Below are 23,107 nucleotides of genomic sequence, written 5' to 3'. Positions count from 1 at the left end.
TGAAACACTAAACAAATCTCGGAAACATTATAAGAAGAGAGAAAAAGAAAGAGAAGATTCAAGAGCTTGTCCAGGGCACAAGGTCATGGAGCTGGACAGACTCACTGAATACGGGCAGACTGTTCAGAAAGTTATGTTCAAGAACTCATAGATTGACTTGCCAGCAGTTTGTAACATTCAGACATGAAACACTGCGGCCAGGGGGTTAATTCCAAAGGATTCTCATGCCTGAGACTCAGTAGTCCCAGGTTCAATTCCTGGCACCACTATGAGGAAGAGAAGGAAGGAAGGAAGGAGGAAGAACAATGTCAGTGTCTGCCTCACCGTCTAGGAGAATCTCCATATGAAATGGTAAAAAAAAAAAGTCACAGGATGAAGACTTTGGGATCAAAGGTGGATGAGTCCTCAAAGGCTCTGTATTCAAATTGATTCTGTAACCCAACAACCCAGTAGTCAAGTGCAAGTCTGTATCTGGGATAAACATTTTGATGAGTCCTACCCTCACTAATATCAAACTTCGTTTTGGGAACATAGCCTAGTGTAGATTCTAGGATATACACAAACTTCTAAGACATAGATATTTCCCTAAGGAGAAATACTAGAAAACCCCAAATACCTTGTTACTACAACTGGTACTACTACTACTACTACCAGGAGTAATATACAATGATAATGCTTAATACACCAATGTAGCACCAATATCACTATCTGATATTCTGAAAGGACAAGATTCAAATTTAGGTTAACTGGATTTGGTGTGATACCCACTGTAGAAAATAAAAAAAAATTACTGCAGCAGGGGAGATAGCATAATGGTTATGCAAAGACTCATATGCCTGAGGCTCCAAAGTCCTAGGTTCAGTCCGCTGCACTACTATAAACGGGAGCTGAGCAATACTCTGGTATAAATATCAAAAATAAAGAAAAAAAAATGACTGCAGTATCTATCCATAAAGCATCTGGGCTAGGTTTTCTGCTGACACTGTGCAAAGGACATTTGACAAGGAACTAGGAAGAATTTACACATTTTTTATTCACTGAATTGGGGATGGGGTGAAATTCTGCAGATTTTTCAGTCTAGTTTTCAAGGGGAGGAGAGAGGATTACTGGAAGATAGATTTGGCAAGTTCTGAAGGCAATTGTGGTTACAATTAGAGAGATGCTACTGCCACCTACTGGATAGAGGACGGGAATGCTGCTGAACATTTTTAATTAAAAAAATTTTTTTTTTCTTTACTGGGGGTGGAGAGAGGGGGTAATGATTCTACAATGTACAGAAGCTCTCCCACACCAAGTTCAGTCCTCTCTTCCCCTCCATGACCCTATTACTACATCCAAATGTCCCTCCATTTCCCCTCCTCTCTTTTGGAGTCTTGATAGAGCCCTCTTACCCTCTTCTTCCTATATCACTTCTCCCCCACTGGCAGAAGGATCAAAAATCTTTATGGGGTACAGAAGGCAGGAGTACTGTTCAGCTCTGGCTGAAAATGGGGACTTTGGAGCCTCAGGCATGAGAGGCTCTTTGTATATCCACTATGCTTTCTACCCCCACCCCAATATGTATACTTCCAAAATGTTCAGTTTAGTGGACTTTGACAGAGGTTTGCACCTGCACAACTACCATACAGTCAGAGATTAGTAAAGTCCCAACATAGCTGAGCAGTACTCTGGTTAAACAAACAAAAAAAAAGTACATATTGTTTCTCATAGTATGGGCCTCAACAACAGTGCTTAAAAAAATTTTTTTTTAATTGAGACAGAGAAATTATAAGGGAAGGAGGAGATAGAAAGGGATCGAGGGAGAGCTTTCAAGTGAAGGGGTGGGATACAGAGTTCTGATGGTGGGAATTGTACCCCTCTTATCCTATGGTTTTTGTCAATATTTCCATTTTATAAATAAAAAATTTTTTAAAAAGGAATGAATTTAATTTGTCCCTGCCTCCGGCAGTTTATCTTATTTTATAAGACAGAGGGAAATTGAGAGGGGGAGAGTAGAGGGGGAGAGTAGAGAAAGTGAGACAGCTGTAGAACTGCTTCCAGGCCTGTGAAACTTAGCCCCTACAGGTGGAGACTGGAGGTTTGAACCCTGGTACTTGGGCAGTGACGTGTGCACTCAGCCATGTGCACCACTACCCGACCTCTTTGTCAATTTAAACTTCCTCAGTTGTAGCACTTACTCGACTGAATGAGAGGTGAGGTGATGTGCGCTTAGCTTGGGAGTCGTAACACAAGTACTCAACAAATGACAGTCACATATTTTAAGATCTATCTATCATCTTTTAAAATATTTAAGATATCATATTTTAAGATAAAATACATTTCATAAAATGTTCATAAAAAAAAGACTGAGACCTGCAATAGTATTTCTAGAACTCTAAACCAATGGATACATCAACGTTTTATGTATAAGATATTCAAGGGCACCTAATAAACATGAATTCTATATCTAGCATATATGTATATATAAAAACTTCACATAAAACCACTGTCATCCTAATAACTTATTTAAAATTATTTCAAAGAAAATATTTCACGATTTTACAATTTACAAAAGAGGGCTAGCATAGTGGTTGTGCAAAGAATTTCAGGACTCATGTTCAGAGGTCCCAGGTTCAATCCCCAGAACCAGCACAAGCCAGAGCTGAGCAGTGCTCTAGTAAACAGTAATAGCATGCTAGTAACTTAAAAATAATGTAAATTTCTTAAATAATATTTACTCTGTTAAAGGATATTACATATACTAGTGAAGCAATATTTGTGGAATTCTGAGCCTGCTAGGAATTGGGGGGGAAAAAAGGCAGCACGTAAGAAGTACAGTCTACTCGTTCACTTAAAGCAATGTCCTGCCACATAGTTGTTAATTATCAGGGTTATATTCTGCATAGTCCAAAAGCTAGTTGACACAAATGTGACAATAAATGTGTTGCCCAGGGGCAGGGGTAGATAGCATAATGGTTATGCAAAGAGATTCTCATGCCTGAAGCTCCAAAGTCCCAGGTTCAATCCCCTGCACCACCATAAGCCAGAGCTAAGCAGTACTCTGGTTTAAAAAAAAAAAAAATGTGTTGACCATCATTTTCTTTATGGGCCTACAATCTTCACAACTGACTCAGCACTTTGTATACCACACTTATTGCTCAGCTCTTGATTTCCGGCTGTCTCTATCTAATAAATAAATAAAGATAATACAAAAAAAATTGAAAGATAAAAAAAAAAAAGAGGTAACATGTTAAAAAAAAAAACACACACAACCTAAGCAATTTATCGACAAAAGGAATACAGTATTGCATATGAAGAATAACAAGTGTTTTATTTTAGGAATCTGTGTTAGATTTACAACTGAAAAAAATGTATTCCAACTGCCGAGTAAAAACAAGTCAATTATCTTAGAGATACTCTCCTGAAACCCAAATGTTCACTGAGAGTTAACAACTTGTAGCAAATCAATTGACAGCTTTGTACATTTGATCCATAAGGTACTTCTATTAGATTTCATGTTTAACGGCGAAACGTTGAAAGCTTTCTCCCATCTACCCACTTCAGACCTGTCATCGGCTGAGAGTGGAGAATGTTCAAGAGCTTGGGCGACGCATGGTCATTGGAACGACACAGTTGCAGGGATTAAAATATGGACAGAGGGTGGTAGGAAAGTAATACTTTGAAAAGGTGTAGATGGGGAAGCCGTGGTTTGTGACATTATAAAAGGAAACAGTGCCAGCTTCATAGTCTAAGAACACCCCAACGCGGCGAGGGGGCACTGTCATGGAGAGGAGCAGGGAAGTGGAAGAGTCCTCGTAAGCTCGATATTCATGCTCATGATGCAACCCAATCACCCAGTATCCGCTCTGGGGTTGGTATCTAGAGTAAGCATTCCGACCGTGTGAAAACTGACTGAGAGACAATGTAGGTTCCGTGGAGTGGGTGCACACACCCAGGATCCACTCAGTCTTCCTGGTCACGTCGACTTCCCAGTAATGCTTTCCTGAGGAGAAGTGCTGAGAGCCCAGGACACTGCAGTCATAATACTCATCCAGGGGAGACCCAGGCAGCTCACCACCCACATACCTCACTTGCCTCAGGTCTCTAGACAGCACAAGATTTAAAGTAGCTGTGTATGGGTTCAGGGTCACGTCCACTGTAACAAAAGAAGCCCGGGTAGATGAGGGTGGGTATGTGGAAATATGGCAAGGGGGTGGGAGGAAGCGGAAGTGCGTGGTGGGGAGGAGCATGCAGGCGAGTATCAGCAACTTATGGCTGAGGGGTGTGGGCCTTGTTGAGGGGAGAACATGTGAAGGAGGCAATCTCAAAGAGGCTGTAGTTTCTACTCACCCCAGTAGCTCTGGACATCTGTCAAGTCTGTAATGATAAAGAGTGGATAATATATGGAACCCCACAGCTTCCATTCTGATACCTCAACCCTTTACCTGACAGAGCTGTGAGGCAGGGAATTCTGTGAGAATTGAGTTGGTCATTCCTTCCAACAATTTAGAAGCTTAAATTGTTTTGTAGCCGACCAAGAAAGAAAGAGAAATTTAAGGCAGAGGCTGCAAGATCTGATTGTCAGATCTGGGAAAACAAGGCAGAAAGGAAATTCCCACAGGATGGAACAGATAAAGGAAGAATCCCTATGCATTTTGAGGTAGCTCTTAAGCTACTAGAATCCCATCCAGTGTACTCGGGCAGGCTTCAGTACTTGGTGTCTTTATCCCCACATATCCAAGTGCCAGTAATAGCCTCTAGTATTTCCTTCTTAATTGACATTTATCCCGCATTCAAATTTTGCCCAGTGAATTCTCTCACCTCTAAACACTCGCAGCATTTTTTTCAGATCTGGGGCTCGAAATCCACTGTTTAGCTTGGTTGGCAGCGTGTCTGGTCTCTTCAGGGTCCAGACCTCACTCCTAGAGAGAACAGACCTTATGAATCTCCTACACCACCACTCCCCTTTGGTTCCTTCAGCACTTCTCTCTCTCATCTTCCAAGAAACTGGTGCCTTTTAACATTCTTTCTTTTTTTGAAGAAAATTAGCATGATTTTGCAAAGGACCCTAGCAATGCCACCGGAAGAACGTAAGTAAATTGATTTTTCACCATCTGTGTAAACTTTCAAAAGATCTAACCTCTTGAGGCCCTTGTTAAGGTTTTCCCTTTTGTATGAAGTATAATATTTCCCCTTTTTTCTATATATCTTAGAGATTATATAAATGTAGATGAAATAATAGCTAGAAATTCTTGGGGCCGGGAGGCTGCACAACCGGTCAAGTGCACGTAGTACGAAGCACAAGGACTCACTCAAGAATCCTGGTTTGAGCCCCCAGCTACCCACCTGCGGGGTGGGGGGGGAGTCACCTCACAAGTGGTGAAGCAGGTCTGTAGGTGTCTATCTTTTTCTCTACCTTTCTATCTTCCCCATCCCCTCTGAGTTTCTCTCTACCAATCCAAAAATTGAAAAGGTGGCCACAAGAGAAGTGGATTCATGGAACAGGCACTGAGCTGGAGGCGAAAAAACAAAAGCAAACAAACAAACAAAAACTCTGCTGTTTCAAAGATAGGAAATGCTTAAAATGTTTATACCCTCTTGGATCGTCTACCATGAAAGACTGGAGATGTCTGTGGAGAGGCTGCACATCAGAAGCCCGCTGGTAGGGTCTTAAGAGTATCAGGAAATAAAATATCAGCCCAAGAAAAGAAATGTGCTCACCTCCAAAGGAAGACTTCAGAAGGGACAAAAGACCCCCACATTTCATGTGTCTACAAGGAGTCTGAAGGTGGCAGGTATGTGAGCTACTCTAGACACACCTGATTCAAGATATAGAAAAGAGATGTTTTGTTCCAGGGCCAAATCTACTCTTCTCAAGACTGCAGGCCTATGTTTTCAGTGGAACTGAGGACAACGGAAGTCTGAAGAGAGCTAAGAGCAAAGCCTAAATTGTTCTGTAGCCAAGCAAGAACGGGGAATTTAAAGCAGAGACTGCAAGATTTGATTGTTAGATCTGGGAAAACAAGGCAGAAAGGAAATTCCCATACGATGGAACAGAACAAGAAAGAATCCCTATGCATTTTGAGGTAGCTCTTAAGCCACTAGAATCCGATCTAGTGTACTAGGGGAGTCACTGAGACCCTTCATGCATTAGCTCCAATCTGTGACCACCCATCACTCAGATTCTATTACCATAGGAGATAGGCTGTTCCCTTTATTTAAAGGATCCAAAAGTTCTCCTGGTACATGACACAAGATACCACTGTCCTCAATCTTTTCCTGCCTTGGAATTTTTCTTTCCTTTCCCAAGGATTTCAAGATAACACTATCCCTGCCGGGATCTTTTGTGAATCTAAGGCAACCACTTTGTGTTTTCCTACACATACCTTTTCGTGACATCACTCACATCCTGAGGGAGGAAAGAGACAGATTTAAGTCAAGGAGTAAAAGGCCTTGTCTTCTAGTACAGCTTCGTCACATGCCTAATTCCCCCACACACACCCCTACCCCCACCCCCACACTGCCCTGTGATTTAGTCAAAGTAAAAATGATCCCAAGATGAAAGCTACCAAGTCAAGGTAAGAACTCAGGTGGACCCCATAGAGGGATGTTGGGAATGCTTCCATTTATTAATGTTCATTCCTCAGTACCACTGTAATTCAGAGCTGAGCAGTGTTGCGGTCTTTCTCTCATTAAAATAAAATGAAGAGAGTCAGGTGGTAGCACAGTGGGTTAAGCACATGTGGTACAAAGCGTAAGGATCCTGGTTCTAGCCCCTGGCTCCCCACCTGCAGGGAGTTTGTTTCACAGGTGGTGAAGCAGGTCTGCAGGTGTTTAGCTTTCTCTCCCCCTCTCTGTCTTCCCCTCCTCTCTCCATTTCTCTCTGTTCTATCCAACAACAATAATAACTACAACAATAAAACAATAAGAGCAACAAAAGGGAATAAATATTTTTTAAAAACTTAAGAAAAAATTAATAAAATGAAGTAAAATATTTTTAAAAGTATCTGCCCTTCATCTATTAATCTTGCATAAGTAATCCATAATGTTGTGTCCTTGAGATGTTTACAGTGATGCCAAGGATACAAAGGTCTTAAATACAATTGTTTTTCAAGCCTCACTCATCTAGTCCTCTACCTTCTCTGTATTAACTTGCTCTATTTTGCTTGATCTTAACATATATGCGTGGATTGAGGACTTCTACTACTTCTGCTCAAACCTCTTATGTACCCCAGCAAATGAGTCACAAACTCAAGATGTTTAAAAAGACAAACTTACTTTTTGCGCTATCATGAGGTCAATGACACAAGCATCTACAGTCACCCACTTTCGACAACGTACCACCCCAAACACTTTATATTCACTCTGACTTTGACCGAGCTAGTTTATTTCACTCCCTAAGCATCACTTAGCCACTTGCTGCCCACCATCATCACTGCTGCCTGATTTGAGAAGTATGGCCTATTTAGTCTCCCTGACCTAAGTCTTATACACTTTAGTAACTACAGAAAAGGCTGGTAGTTTGACCTGAGTAATACAGGCATAACTCTCTTGTTTATACCAGGGACTATTAACTGCCATCCACAGAAATGGAACTCAAATTGGTTTGGATCCAGAAAGTGGCAGAGCTAACAATTTATAGGAAACATCTCAGCTTATATCAACCAAACATGGCTGCAGTGAGGAGCTCAAATGATCAGTCAGTAAGAAACTTCACAGATCCTCTACACTCTGTTAACTTTATTCTAAGGGTTCACACTCTGGAACTGGAAAAACGGTGGCCATATCCAGCTATCATATCTTAATGAGTAACAATATCATAGAGATTTTAAAAAAAAAAAAAAAAAAAAAGGAAGATCATGAATGACGGGTAAATTCTGGAAAAATTCACTGAGAAAACAGAAATTACAGTGGCCATCAGGCAGCATGCTGATGATGGGTGTGGGAGTCCAGAAAGTCAGCTGACCTAGGGATACAAACTGGAGACTTTATATTTACACAGTAATATCTTGAGTTTGAAGAGTCATTATAGAAGGGGTATCCTAGGACAAAGGGGTATGGAGAAAGTCTTAGGATAACCCAACAGCAAAGGGAGAACAATGGCCAAGAAGACAATGGTGAAGCCATGAAACCAGAAGCAGTGAAAAGAGGAAAAAAGTTCCTGCAGGTGGAAAAGAAATACCCTAAGCTCCCAACACCGTGGCCCCGAGAATAAGCAAGACAGTGATTCTTCTACCAGAAAAGGGAGTGTGCAGAAGAAATTAAGAAGGCACACAGAAAACAAGGAGCAGCCTGAAGTTTCCAGAATGTTTCAGCCTCACACACTACTCTTCAATCTATGTGGGAAACAGCTGTGCAGATTTCAACCTCAGTTCAAGTCGCTCCATCAGATCTCTCCATATTTGATTTTAAAAAAATAAAACAAAACCTGCATGTGCACAGACCAGAACCTCCAAAGATCTGGTCAAACTTCTGTGTGACATGGCTCTGTTCTTGGGAAGAGCATGAAAGCAAAGGACTGGTGGTGGCATTAAGACTTTCTAAGTACTGTGTGAATAACCTGGGTTGTAAAGGCCCTGGCAAATCCCAGCGCAGAGTCAGAGATAACAGCTATCTAATGCCCCCAGTGTTCTGGACCAGGGAGGTATAATGTGCAGCTCCCAGGATATGTGGCTGCCTGGAAGGGATTTTGGTTATCACAGTTGAATGTGGGGTAGTGGAATCTTGTGTGAAGAGACCAGAGTTGATGCTCAATCTTTTACAGTGTGTAGGGCAGCCTCTGAGTAGCAATGAATGAAGTGTGGGGCCAACTGTCAACAGTGTAAGACTGACAAAATGCTGTTGCGGACTGACACTGACTAAAATGGACCTTCTCCTTCCTACAGGGCAGAGTTTTAGATGACTTTGTAATAAATAAAATAAAAATGAGACGCTCCAAGGGCCAGGTGGTGGCGTACCTGATTGAGCTTACATGTTACAGTGCTCAAGGAAATGAGGCCCCCCCCCCGCCCCCCGTCCCCACCCGCAGGGGGAAAGCTTCACAAGTGCTGAAGCAGTGCTGCAGACGTCTCTCTCCCTCTCAATTTCTGGTTGTCTCTATCCAATAAATAAAAAGAAAACCGAGACTCTCTGCATGGCTTACTGCAAAGGAACTTTGGTTCTTGACCCTCCTACCCACCAGGCTTGCCCCTCGACACAAGAAAGATCATCTCCTCCTGTCTCGACCCTCTGCGTGGGAGGCACCTTGGTGGGAGCCTGACCTGCAGCAGTTCCATGGTTGAGCCCTGACACCGACGCTCCAGATCAGACACCAGCTGGCCCAGTGACTGGCTCTGCAGGATCAACTCCTGCTCTGCCTGTTCTAGAAGATTCAAGCCCTTCCTTTCTTCTTCCTCCAGCTTTTTCAGCTGCCGCTGCTCTTCTTTATCCAGGATGCTTCTTAACTTACTAAATTCTGTCTGTATCCTGTGTCTCTCCGGTTCCACTTGATTCTGCAGGAACAAGGAGGAGGAAGAGGATGTTAATCTGTTGGACTGGTAGGCTTCTATGGAAAGGGTGAGGAGGGGGCTGGGTGGTGGCCCACTCCGTTAAGCACATGTAGTATGAAGCATGGGATGCATTGGATCGACCTTCCCGTGGTGCATCTCGTGAGTACCCATCCATTGGGGAAACTGACGATCCTTCCTAGCCGACTGAATCCACATGGATCCTAGTCACTTTCAAAGCCAGTAACAAGCAGCTCCTGACAGCTTTCAAGCTGTTGGTCCTGCTCTTTGAGTCCTCCAACTTAATGTTGAGGGGCAAACCAAACGCGTTCTGCTACAGACAGACTATGACCCACATAGTCAATGACTGCCACCTCTCCAGATTCAAAGCAGGTCTCGAAACTTTACATCAGGCTCAACCTGACGCTGTTGACTGGCTACAGAAGAAGGGCAAACGCTAGAAGAAGAAGAAGTATGAAGCAAAAGGATCCTGGGTTCGAGTCCCCCTTCCCCATCTGTAGGAGTGGTGAAGCAGGTCTGCAGGTGTCTTTCTCTCTCCCTCGCTATCTCCCGCTCCTCTCTCACTTTCTCTCTGTCCTATCCAATAAAATGGAAAAAAAAAAAAAAAAGTGGCCAAGAGCAGTGGATTTGAGGCACCAAGCCCCAGGGATAGCCCTGGAGGCAAAAAAAAAAAAAAAAAAAAGCTGGGGAATTAGGCCCAGCAACTGCTTTCCTGGCTGATAGAGGAGGAACAGTCCGAGGGTATAAGTTCTGCAGAACTCGTTCTCCCCTCAACCTTCCCCACATCACTGTCCCCAGGTGGTCTTATCTAGGCCTCCTACACAGGCTGTGATTTCTGACCTAAACTGAAGGTTCCTCCTTGGCCTCTCAGTTTTTACATAAGCCTCGCCGCCTGAGAAGGTAGAAATTACTAGCCTGTGCATCAACAGTCTTTCCAAGTTTCAAAGCTTGAAGCTGTAGGATTAGGTCCAGGATCAAGAATTTGGGGTCACTAATGGCCATGGTTCCTAAGCTATGTAAATGATTTAAAAATCTGAATTCCCGGAGTCTGGCGGTAGCACAGTGGGTAAAGTGCACGTGGCACAAAGCACAAGACTGGCATAAGGATCCTGGTTTGAGGCCCCAGCTCCCCACCTGCAGGGGAGTCACTTCACAGACAGTGAAACAGGTCTGTAGGAGTCTATCTTTCTCTCCCTCTCTGTCTTCCCCTCCTCTATCCATTTCTCTCTGTCCTATCCAACAATGACAACAACTATAACAGTAAACAACAAGGGCAAAAAAAAGGGAATAAAAAAAAAGAAATATAAAAAATCTGAATTCCAGTCACAAGTGGTGAAGCAGAACTGCAGGTGCCTTTGTCCCTCCCTGTCTCCCCTTTCCATCTCAATTTCTGTCTCTATCCAACAAATGAATAAATTAAAAAATATTTTAAAATTTCTTGAATTCCCATTGGCTATGTCCATTTTCAATTTTTAAAAAGTAGGGCAGGGGTAGATTGTATAATGGTTATGCAAAGAGACTCTCCTGCCTGAGGCTCCAAAGTCCCAGGTTCAATCCCCTGCATCACCATAAGCCAGAGCTGAGCAGTGCTCTGGTGTAAAAAAAAAAAAAGTTTACTTGTATTTACTGTTGAATGTAAAACATTAATTCCCCAATAAATAAATTTTAAAAAAAGATTTAAAATAAAAATAATAAAAAACGTTTTCCTCCCCCTCCCTCTCTGCTCTTTTTCAATTATGAAAGGAGAGAAAGATCAGAGCACAGTTCCATCATTTTACATGAGGATGGAGACTGAGCCACTGAGTTACTTCTTTGGCTTTTTTTTTTCTTTTCTTTTCTCTTTTTATTGATTCTTATGATCAAGAGAAAGCCTTGTTCCATCACATGCAATTCTGGGAATGGAACCCCAAGTCTCACTCATCAAAACACGTGTCTCCTACTCAGCCACCTCCTTATCCCTGGCCATGTTCCTTTATTTTATTTTATTTTGTTTTGTTTTGTTTTATTTATTTATTTATTTATTTATTTATTTATTTATTTATTATTGGATAGAGACAGAGAGAAATTGAGAGGAGAGACAGAGAGAGAGAGACACCTGCAGCCCTGCTTCATCACTGTGAAGCCGCAGGTGGGGACCAGGAGCTTGAACCTGGGCCCTTGTGCACTGTAATGTGAGCACTTAACCAGGTGCGCCACCGCATGACCCCCCTTACCATCACCTTTTATTCACTCCGCTTCTTTCTGTCTACAATAAAACTAGATATTTGATTGGAAGGTAACAGAAGTGTCGGAAAGGGAAGCTGTAGCCAGATCAGGGAGCAGACAGAACCAGGCCTCCTCTTCACTGGCTCCCATGCCCCATGTCATCCTAGCTCCTAAGACACCCTCAGGGGGCGCCTGACCTTCCAGGATGCTCTCTTCTCTCTAATGACAGCATTCAGTTTCTCAGCTTCCTGCTGCTCTTGCCTCAACTTCTTCAGGGACTCCTGGAACTTCTCCTGGAAGGAGTAAAACAGTGGTGGGTCAAGCATTAAATCAGTTTCTGTATGGAGTGACTAAAGCAGAGTTCATCCTGGCTTCAAGAGAAGCTTGTTCTGCCCTGGAATGAAGAACTGGGAAGATGGATGATGGATTTATACAGAAAGGACGTGGAAACCAGTGCATTCAACTCACTCTCTTTCCTCTCAGAGAAAGAACCCAACTACATAGCAGTTTAAGTCCTTTACTTTCACTGCCAACATTTCCCCACACTCTTTCATGCCTGCCGCCATGAACTCTGAGCAGTCAGCTCTACTCATAACATGCAGAGCTGAGCTTGGGCAGCGAAAAGAGACTAAGCTTGGGGGCCAAGCAGTGGTGCACAGGGTAAAGCGCACATAGTATGAAGTGCAAGGTATGATGCAAGGATCCCAGATTGAGCCCACGGCTTCCCACCTGCAAGGGAGTCACCTCACAAGTGTTGAAGCAGTTTTTTTTTTTTAATTTTTTTGAAAATATTTATTTAGTTTCCCTTTTTTTGCCCTTGTTTTATTGTTATAATTATTATTGTTGATATGGATGTCATCGTTGTTGGATAGAACAGAGAGAAATGGAGAGAGGAGGGGAAGACAGAGAGGGGGACAGAAAGATAGACACCTGCAGACCTGCTTCACTGCCTGTGAAACGACTCCCCTGCAGGAGGGGAGCCGGGGGCTCAAACCAGGATCCTTGCCGGGTCCTTGCCCTTCGCGCCACGTGCACTTAACCTGCCACTGGACTCCCATGTTGAAGCAGTTCTGCAGGTGTCTATCTTTCTTCTCCCCTCTCTCTATCTTGCCCTCTTCTCTCCATTTCCCTCTGTCCTATCCAATAAAATGGAAAAAATGGCCGCCAGGAGCAGTGGATTCATAATGCAGGCACCACGCCCAGTGATATAACCCTGGAGGGAGGGTGGGGGGTGGGACAGAGAATAAGCTCTACTTTTTTTTCTTTCTTCTTAAGACAGAGCAGCAGAAAAGGCAGAAAGAGACACTGTGAAAGTGTTCACAGCATCAAAATTTCCTTCAATGCTGAGCATGAACCTGGGTCACATACATGGTGAAGCGGCACAGTATTCCAATATCCAAGTGAGTTATTTCACTGGCTCAGAGTTCTAGTCTTGCTCCAAGGAGTATTTTCTGGGGTTCACCCTACAGCCAAATGGGAGGAGTGCAAATAAATCTGCTGAAGAGCCTTCTGCCCAGGGACCCAGTTCCTTTTTTCTTTTAATAAATATTTATTTATTCCCTTTTGTTGCTCTTGTTTATCATTGTTATTGTTATTATTATCATCATTGTTGCTGTTGTCGTTGTTGGATAGGACAGAGAGAAATAGAGGAGGGGAAGACAGAGAGGGCGAGAGAAAGATAGACACCTGCAGACCTGCTTCACCACTTGTGAAGTCACTCCCCTGTAGGTGGGGAGCCAGGGAGTCGAACCAGCATCCTTCCGCTTGTCCTTGCGCTTTGAGCCTTGTGTACTTAACCTGCTATGCTACGGCCTGACTCCCAAGGCCCTAGTTCTAGCCTTGCCTCCCACCTGATACTCCTGGGCGACCTCTTCCATGAGGAAGGTTTGGTGACCTCGATGCTCCTGGGTCCTCTCACACAGCCAACAAATGACCTTCCCATCGTCCTTGCAGAAGAGCTGGAGTTTCTCTCCATGGTGTGCGCACAGAATCGCCATCAACGGCTTCCCTGAGCTCAGAGCCACCTCTTTGAGTCTCTCTGCTATGCTGGCCAGATGCCGATTAGGCCGCAAGTTCCCGAGCTGGTAGCTGGTCTGGCACACAGGGCAGCTGGTCTCCCCTTCTTGGCCAATCACAGATTCCTTGCTATTTGTCGTGATGCAGGCCTGGCAGAAGCTGTGGCCACAGTCTATGCTGAGGGGTTCTGTCAGGAGCTCCAAGCAGATAGGGCATGTCACCTCTTCTTGTATGTCCACCAGTACTGCTGATGTCATTGTAGTCACTCTTCTGGCTGTGGCCTGCCCACCCCTGACTGTTAAGGTGCTTCCTGATTACAAAACCCTGCATAGATGGAAAAATAGTAACAATAACAACAACAAATAGGGTAGGAGAAAAGGAGGAGGCTTACTGTCTTGGATAGAGAGATTGCTTTACAAAGGTTCTTCATTCTAACTTCAAGATTTAATATTACAAACAACCAAAATACCCTGTGACAGATGACTGGATAAACAAGTCATGGGACATACACTCAATAGAGGAATTAAAAAAAAAAAAAAAAAGAAAAAGGTGATACAGGAACAAAATAATGGACCCCCATAGGACCTTGCCCTCAATGTGGATCAACAAGGGTAGGGACTGTTCCATGCTCCGAAGGGAGGTTGGGCAACAATACTCTACCATTCGAGGAAGATGGGTCCTGAAATTAGTGCAGCCTAGAATGTTCTTAGCTGTGACCACAGACCTACAGGGATGCAGAGGTTATGTAGGCTCTTGTGCTGACTATGGGCCCCAGATCAAATCAATGGGGTTTACAGTTAACAATATTTATATACTTTCCCCATATTTGGGAGCTACTCTCTTCCCTGATCCAGCTTCCTAGTCCTTTTTCCAACTACACCATCTCCTGAGACAATGCATTGGGTCCACCTACGTGTTAGCTGTCAGACTCAGGCAAAAACTAGTAAAGTCATGGCTCCCTTGGAATGTATCTAAAATAGACCTAACAGCTTTTTCCAAAATGAAGACACCCCCCAAATCTTCATTTGCAATATTCTTGCCTTTAGGTTCATGATTAGTCAACAATTTGTTCTGAGTTACATCTTTTATTATTATTATTATTATTATTATTATTATTATTATTATTATTATTATTAACCAGAGCACTGCTTAGCTCTGGCTTATGGTGGTTCAGAATATTGAACCTGGAACTTTGGAGCCTCAGGTATGAGAGTCTTTTATGTTATCTACTCCCTGCTATGATTTATATCTTAACTTTTTCAGCCACTAGGTTCCAGATTCTACCATGATGCCAGCCTGGCTTCCCTGAGCAGATGACCTCACCAATGTGTCCTAGAGCTCCGCCTCTCCAGAGCCCTGCCCCACTAGGGAAAGAGAGACAGGCTGGGAGTATGGATCCACCTGCTAATGCCCATGTTCAGCAGGGAGGCAATTACAGAAGCCAGACCTTCCACCTTCTGCACACCACAATGATCCTAGGTCCATGCTCCCAGAGGGATAAAGAATAGGAAAGCTACCAAGGGTGGGGATTGGATACAGAGTTCTGGTGGTGGGAACTGTGTGGAATTGTACCCCTCTTAAACAATGGTCTTGTCAATATTTCCATTTTATAAATAAACATTTTCTTTCTTTCTTTCTTTCCTTTTTATTTAAGAAAGGATTAATTAACAAAACCATAGGGTAGGAGGGGTACAACTCCACACAATTCCCACCACCCAATCTCCATATCCCACCCCCTCCCCTGATAGCTTTCCCATTCTCCATACCTCTGGGAGCATGGACCCAGGGTCATTGTGGGTTGCAGAAGGTAGAAGGTCTGGCTTCTGTAATTGCTTCCCCGCTGAACATGGATGTCGACTGGTCGGTCCATACTCCCAGTCTGCCTCTCTCTTTCCCTAGTAGGGTGTGTCTCTGGGAAAGCTGAGTTCCAGGACACATTGGTGGGGTCTTCAATCCAGGGAAGCCTGGCCAGCATCCTGATGGCATCTGGAACCTGGTGACTGAAAAGAGAGTTAACATAGGAAGCCAAACAAATTGTTGAGCAATCATGGACCCAAAGCTTGGATTAGTGGAGAGGAAGTGTTAGGGGGGTACTCACTGCAAGCTCTAGTGTACTTCTGCTTTCAGGTATATATTTTGCAGTAGTTTATAGATACGTGTGAAGATATGCTCTCTCTCACAGAAACTGGTGCATATCTAGTTAATTAATATGAGAGGGGTAAAGTCAATTGTATGTCTCAAAGTTTTTCAAAACACAAACTGAATCTTTTTAATATATAGGCTGTGTATTTGATACGCAGACTCTCTCAAAAGCCTAGACCAAGTAGATCAGAAGCATCCAATAGCACAGCTATATATAAGATACTGGGTACTGTACAGCAAACCCTAACAAAAGGACTTTTCAAAGTTAACCCAATTACCAAATAATGTGATGATAACATTAACTATCGATTGTCTCTTTGAACCCTAAGACAGCAGGAACCTCACATCTCCACTATAGAGCCCCTATTTCCCCCAGTCCTGGAAACCTTGGATAGGGCCCACTTTCCCGTATGCCTCTCCCAATCCATATCAAATAATATTGTATCCGCCAATCACAACCTAACCAATGCAACAATTGCCACCTCAACATGCTTCACTTCAGACTGTGTCCAGAGACTTCACATATGGAATGACAACCCTTCAGCTTCATTACTCAGGTGAGACCTTTCCTTTCATAGTATACTCTAATTTCATCTCAGGTGGTTCACTTTCTAACAAAGTCCCAAAACCTAAATAAACATTTTTTTAAAAAAAGACGTGTCCTAGGGAGTTGGGCGGTAGCACAGCGGGTTAAGCGCACGTGGCACAAAGAGCAAGGAGCGGCATAAGGATCCCAGTTCGAGGCCCCGACCCCCCACCTGCAAGGGAGTCGCTTCACAGGTTGTGAAGCAGGTCTGCAGGTGTCTGTCTTTCTCTCCCCCTCTCTGTCTTCCCCTCCTCTTTTGATTTCTCTCTATCCTATCCAACATCGACGACATCAATAACAACAATAATAACTACAACAATAAAACAAGGGGAACAAAAGGGAATAAATAAATAATTTTTTTTTTTTAAAAAAAGATGTGTCCTTTGGGATTAAGTGGATGGCACTGGAGAAGATTATGTCAGTGAAGCAAGTCAGGAGGTGAAAGACAGCTACAAAATGGTTTCACTCGTAGGCGGAATATAGAGAATTGAGTATATGAATGTGAAAAAACAAAATGTCAACCTATATCAAAGACCATGGGAGAATTAGAGTGGTGATCTATGGGGGTGAGGATGAGGACACAGACCTTTGATGACAGGAGTGGTGAAAAATAAAAATAAATAAATAAATAAATTTTAAAAATCAATGTTATCATTCTAGCTCATATTCGATATCAAATCACACCCTTCTATAGGCAGTGACTACGCTTTCCTGTTCCTCCTACTGGATGGATGGACACGAAGAAGCCCTGGAGAACAGGGGCCTTCTGTGAGCCACGCCTGTTTTGAGTTTCTGAATCCATCAAATCACACTCAGCAATCTTAAAACCACCAAAGTATGCTGCAGCCTCAGAATGTTTATCCTTGCTGTTCCTGCTTTCAGGAAGAACCCTCATCCTGACGTCTGCATGGCTCTCTGACCTTCCTCCACTCTCTGTGACCACGTCCCTTCATGAGAAAGCTCTGCCCCTTCGCATGGAGCTAAGACATGCTCACACATGCTATCACTCTACCGGAACCAACTTGTGGGATTTTCCCGCTTCCCTACCCCACCTCTTGCTGCCACAGCTTTGCAACAACACAATTCCAGCATCCCCAGTGGATTCCTTTAGTTATTTAAGTACTTATTGGTTTTTTAGATAATGGGTAAAAGACAAGAGAGAATGAATACATAAGAGTCAACCGATCCTTTTCACTTGTTTCTGTTTATTTTTACTAAGGTCACTAGAAGTTTTTAAATTATAGATATGGCTCCATTATATTTTCTTTTCTTTTGCCCCATTTTATTTCTGTAATACTTTTTCTTGTTGTTTATTTGGCCTAATGCACACCTATAGATATTTAAGAGATAGGTCTGAACAGAAGAAAAATGCAAGCGTTTTGTCAAAGGGTATAAATTGGAGAAAGGAAGAAAGTATTAAGGAGAGTATCCAGTAAGAAATGTGTGAGTATCCTTCACTCACATACAGGTAGCTTCTGCATCACTGGCTGCCCAGAGACCAAAAAGAAGCCAACTGAGGCCATGTCTGGTCCCCTACGCCTACACTGAACTTCTCTGTTCCAGTCTCTTGGAAACAGAGTTGGCAGTCAGCTGAGGTAAAGAACAAACACCTCATCACAGACCCCTGCAAGCGTCAACCCGGCTTTGACCTAGCACGTTATGATTGGGCCCTCCTCAATCGCTATCGAACAGGCCATGGCCGGTGCGCCATGTTCCATCGCTGGGGAGCCAGAGACGACCCGAACTGCCCCTGCGGCTCCAGACAGACTATGACCCACATAGTCAATGACTGCCACCTCTCCAGATTCAAAGGAGGTCTCGAAACTTTACATTAGGCTCAACCTGACGCTGTTGACTGGCTACGGAAGAAGGGCAAAAGCTAGAAGAAGAATGAGCAGGGAATATGGGCAATCTGTCTGCTGGAGAGCAGATTGCAGGGTCTATTCCAGAGTTTTAAGGACTAAATTAGCAAATCAAAGAGACTTTTTTTAAAGACCAGAGGAACCAGTTAAAACCTGTTCCTGTAAAAACGGTCAACTAGTCTGCTAACAATTTATAATTTAACTAAACTATGGTAAGCTGTGTAAAGGAGAATATGACTGTTGAAATGTGAAGTTAGATTATGAGATCTTTATTTTATTAATTTATTATTGAAAAAGATAGGCGGAGAAAGTATCAGACATCACTCTGATACATGTACTGTCAGGGATCAAACTCAGGACCTCATGCTTTAGAGTCCAATGGCATATCCACTGTGCCACCTCCAGGACCATATCTTAGTTAAATTCCATATTCTTTTCAGGGTGAGCACTTGAAAGTCTCCAGGTGATTCTTAAGCACAGAAAGGTTTCTGCTGCCTAGCCTCAGGTAAGACGGCATCTTTTCCCAAGAAGCAAGTTATGTAGAAAATAGCTAGAACAGGATGTGGTGGGGTAAGGACCATGTGGGAGGCCCAGAAGAGTCATATTTAGATCGGAAGCATCTAGTAGAATGGGGGTTCACAACTGGATAACCAAAAAATGTTTTCAAAGGGGCCAGGTGTTGGCGCACCTGGTTGAGTGCACATGTTACAGTGCACAAGGACCCAGGTTCGAGTCCCCGGTCCCCATCTGCAGGGAGAAAGCTTCACGAGTGATGAAGCAAGGCTGCGGGTGTCTCTCTTCCTCTCTATCCCCGCCCCACTTCCCTCTTGACTTCTGGCTGTCTCTATCCAATAAATAAAGATAACAAAAAAAATTTTTTTTAATGTTTTCAAATAAAGTCAATGAGTGACTGGGCTAGAAATATTAAAGGCTGGTTCTGGCCAGGGGCTCAGAGTGAAAGAAAAAAGATGGGCAGGGTTTTCCTTGTGAAAGTGTTGTCTAAACAAGTGGCAATTGCATTACTGAACGTTGGGTTCTCGTGCTTTGGGAGTAGTATTATTATTAATTTTGAGTAGGGTTAAATTCCATTTTAACCTACTGTATGGAGCAAGTGGCATTCAATACATATTGGAATATAATCAGTTTCTGTCACTTTTCCAAAATTTCAAAAAAACTGCTGCCATTTCCCTCACTACCACCCCCCATTTCAGAAATGCAACACTCTAGTAATTTTGCAAGCTCTTAAAATGTCATCCACAAGTTTTTTTTCCCTCCTGAATGGTAGATAATGCAACATCTGGGTCCTTCTTTTAATTCCTAATTTTAAAACTCTTGCATTTGTGTGGTCCAGGAGGTGGCACAGTGGATAGATATGCCATTGGACTGTAAAGCATGAGGTCCTGAGTTTGATCCCTGGCAGCACATGTATCAGAGTGATGTCTTACTTTCTATGCCTATCTTTTTCAATAATAAATAAATAAAATATGAAAAAAATAAAATAAAGCTCTTATAATCTAACTTCACATTTCAACAGTCATATTCTCCTTTATGTGGCTTAGCATATCTTAGTCCCTACTCTGCGCTTTCAAAAATGTGCGTTTTACATAAATTTTAAAGACATCTTCAATGAAACAAATCCAATTACAAAGAAGATTAAGGCAAGCATAAACCTATGGGACTATAGCAAATTAAAAAGCTTCTGCACATCTAAAGAAACTACTACCCAAACCAAGAGACCCCTTCTCAGAATGGGAGAAGATTTTTACATGCCATACATCAGACAAGAGGCTAGTAACCAAAATATATAAAGAGCTTGCCAAACTCAACAACAAAAAACCAAATAACCTCATCCAAAAATGGGGAGAGGACATGGAGAGAATCTTCACCACAGAAGAGATCCAAAAGGCCGAGAAACACATGAATTAATGCTCCAAGTCTCTGATTGTCAGAGAAATGCAAATAAAGACAACAATGAGATACCACTTCACTCCTGTGAGAATGTCATACATCAGAAAAGGTAACAGCAGCAAATGCTGGAGAGGGTATGGGGTCAAAGGAACCCTCCTGCCCTGCTGGTGGGAATGTAAATTGGTCCAACCTCTGTGGAGAGCAGTCTGGAGAACTCTCAGAAGGCTAGAAATGGATCTACCCTATGATCCTGTAATTCCTCTCCTGGGGATAGATCCTAAGGAACCCAACACATGCACCCAAAAAGATCTGTGTACACATATGTTCTTGGCAGCACAATTTGTAATAGCCAAACCCTGGAAGCAACCCAGGTGTCCAACAACAGAAGAGTGGCTGAGCAAGTTGTGATATACCTATGAATACTACTCAGCTATAAAAAATGGCGACATCACCATTTTCTTGGATGGACCTTGAAAAACTCAAACTCATGTTAAGTGAAATAAGTCAGAAACAGAAGGATGAATATGGGATGATCTCACTCTCAGGCAAAAGCTGAAAAACAAGATCAGAAAAGAAAACATAAGTAGAACCTGAACTGGAATTGGCGTATTGCACCGAAGTAAAAGACTCTGGGGTGGGTGGGTGGGGAGAATACAGATCCAAGAAGGATGACAGAGGACCTAATGGGGGTTGTATTGTTATATGGAAAACTGGGGAATGTTACGCATGTACAAACTATAGTATTTACTGTTGAATGTAAAACATTAATTCCCCAATAAAGAATTTTTTTAAATGTGTGTTTTAGAAGATAGGTGCTGAGTTTGTCATTCATATGTTAAGAACTTGAAATACTGACTAGTTGCTAGTCTCTGCCATAGTCTCTCCTATGGTTCTACTAAGCCTTTGCTTCACTTCATCCTCACCGAAACAGTAGGCTATAAATACAACTCTGTCCATTTTATTGACAGTTGGGCTGAAGTTGCTGATCTAGGAGCAGGTGGGGATCACACAGCATCTGAGCGTCAGTGTCAAGAGTGTCAACGCCAGGTGACCACAGGCAGCCCAGGACAGCCCTGCTCTTAACCACACACTAATCTCTCTCTCTCTCTCTCTCTCTCTCTCTCTCTCTCGATTGAATGATTAAATCTCAGTGTCTCTAGTCTCCCTGCACTCATCTGCAGTGAGGCTGAAAAAGAAACGGTAGAAATTATCACTACAATGAGCTCCAAAAGAGAAGGGACCTGGAGCCAGGTGGTGGCACACCTGGTTAAGCACTCACATTACAATGCCCAAAGACCCAGTGTCAAGCCCCTGGTCCCCACCTGCAGGGGGAAAGATTTGCCAGTGGTGAAGCAGGGCTGCTCCCTCCCTTTTATCTTTATTTATTGATAGAGATAGCCAGAAGTTGAGAGGAAGGAGGAGACAGAGAGAGACAGAGACAGAGAAACCTGCAGCACTGCTTCACCACTTGTGAAGCTTCCCCCCTGCAGGTGGGGACTGGGGGCTCAAACACAGGTCCTTACACATTGCATCATGTGCGCTCATCCAGGTGCGCCACCACCTGGCCCCTCTCTATCTCCTCCCCCTTCTCAATTTTTCCCTAGTCTCTATCCAATAATAAATAAAAATATTTTTAAAAGAAGGCGAAGGAGAAGGAGGTCAAGGAGAAGGAGAAGAAGGAGAAGAAAAGAAAGAAAGTAAGGAAGAAAGGAAGAAAGAAAAGGGATCTCAGCGCTTTCACCTTTGCCAGAAATGACACAGCACGCGACCCATGACCTCAGAGATGCTCTCAGGTAGGGAACTGCACCAAGTGGTCAAGGCTCTTCAGAGACAAGCAGGGAGCAAGAAACAAGTCTCTGAAGAGCACAGGGCGGGCGCGCTCCTCTTTGGGCTTTTCACCCCGATCCACAGCGTGTGGCTTCGTTTCCTGCAGTGAAAATCAGGCGCCAGGCGCCGGCTGCCCTGGGGGCCTTTGCACCGACCTGCAAGGTCACCTCCCAACACCCTCCGGGAGGACGGAGCCCCTGGGTGGAGGCTCAGCGATGCTCACTTCCTGGAGCCGGAGCGCTGGGGGAAGGGCTGCAGGCCACCAAACCCTCGCCACTCCTGGGGCTGGCGACCACCCCCGACACCCCAAGCATCCAGAGCCGCCCCGCCCCGCCGCCCCCCTTGAGCCTCCAGAAGCCGGCGTTGATTTCCCATTGCCCTTAGCACAGACAGTCCCTTAGTCCCAAAGGTGCTCTTCTGGGCCAGCTTCCCAAACTTGAGAAAACTTCAAACTGCAGAGCGGGTTGGGGGTGTCCCCTCGCTCCTTCTCCACCAGAGAGCCCTGAACCCCACCTGTAGGGCCGGCCAGGCTCAGGGTATTGGTGGGGACAGCTGAGGCGGCCAGAAAGTGGATGAGCTCACTCACCTGGTATCTGCGGCCGGGATCTAAGCCGAGGGTATTTGCAGCTCGGCCGCCACCACCAGAAGCCAAAAAGCCGGCGGGAGAGGCGGGGCGGGGCGAGGAGCCGGCAGCCGATAGGGCGGGTGAGTCCAGCGGGCGCAGGGGTGTGGTCGCCGCGGTGCCCCGCCCGCGCTGGGGGGCTGTGCAGCCCACCTACCCGGTCCACTTTGAGTCCTGTGGCCTCTAGCCTGAAGGTAGGGGTGGCGTTTGTAAAAAAGTCTTCATTTTATTCGACCTTTCCGACCTCATGCCAATGTTTAATGGCACCTATGTGATCTATGACTACGCTCAAATATCTAAATAAATCAAAAGTACCTCAAGTTATACAAACTGAAAAAGGTATCCACTGGGCATTACGGTGGCGCTGTACAACAAAACCATTTTTCAAATATCGGCTTTGAATTACATATAAAAATACCTGGGTCGGGGTATCACCTTGTTGAGCGCACATGCT

At 43.9% G+C, this 23,107-nt stretch overlaps 1 protein-coding gene across 1 annotated transcript; it reads right to left on the bottom strand.

Annotated features, from left to right (window-relative positions):
* Positions 1-2,985: 2,985 nt before the first annotated feature.
* Positions 2,986-22,703, bottom strand: TRIM6 (tripartite motif containing 6). The gene is made up of 8 exons (XM_060176939.1): positions 22,618-22,703; positions 13,541-14,030; positions 11,888-11,983; positions 9,240-9,470; positions 6,366-6,388; positions 4,801-4,901; positions 4,330-4,356; positions 2,986-4,135 (listed from the first exon to the last, which is right to left on the bottom strand). Exons 2-8 carry the CDS (start codon positions 13,961-13,963, stop codon positions 3,573-3,575), a joined length of 1,464 nt encoding a protein of 487 aa, XP_060032922.1. The 5' UTR covers positions 13,964-14,030; positions 22,618-22,703; the 3' UTR covers positions 2,986-3,572.
* Positions 22,704-23,107: the final 404 nt, after the last annotated feature.

Source organism: Erinaceus europaeus, chromosome 17 (genome assembly GCF_950295315.1).
Source record: "Erinaceus europaeus chromosome 17, mEriEur2.1, whole genome shotgun sequence".
In the NCBI taxonomy this organism is placed as follows: domain Eukaryota; kingdom Metazoa; phylum Chordata; class Mammalia; order Eulipotyphla; family Erinaceidae; genus Erinaceus; species Erinaceus europaeus.
This window is presented reverse-complemented; position numbering and strand designations above follow the sequence as displayed.

Excerpts from the sequence above, each read along its gene's own strand:
- TRIM6 (XM_060176939.1), bottom strand. The coding sequence starts at position 13,963 with ATGACATCAGCAGTACTGGTGGACATACAAGAAGAGGTGACATGCCCT. Across the intron at positions 4,357-4,800 it reads AATGCTGCGAGTGTTTAGAG|ACTTGACAGATGTCCAGAGC; the intron begins GTGAGAGAATTC and ends TTATCATTACAG. Across the intron at positions 4,136-4,329 it reads AGATGTCCAGAGCTACTGGG|TGGACGTGACCCTGAACCCA; the intron begins GTGAGTAGAAAC and ends CTTTTGTTACAG.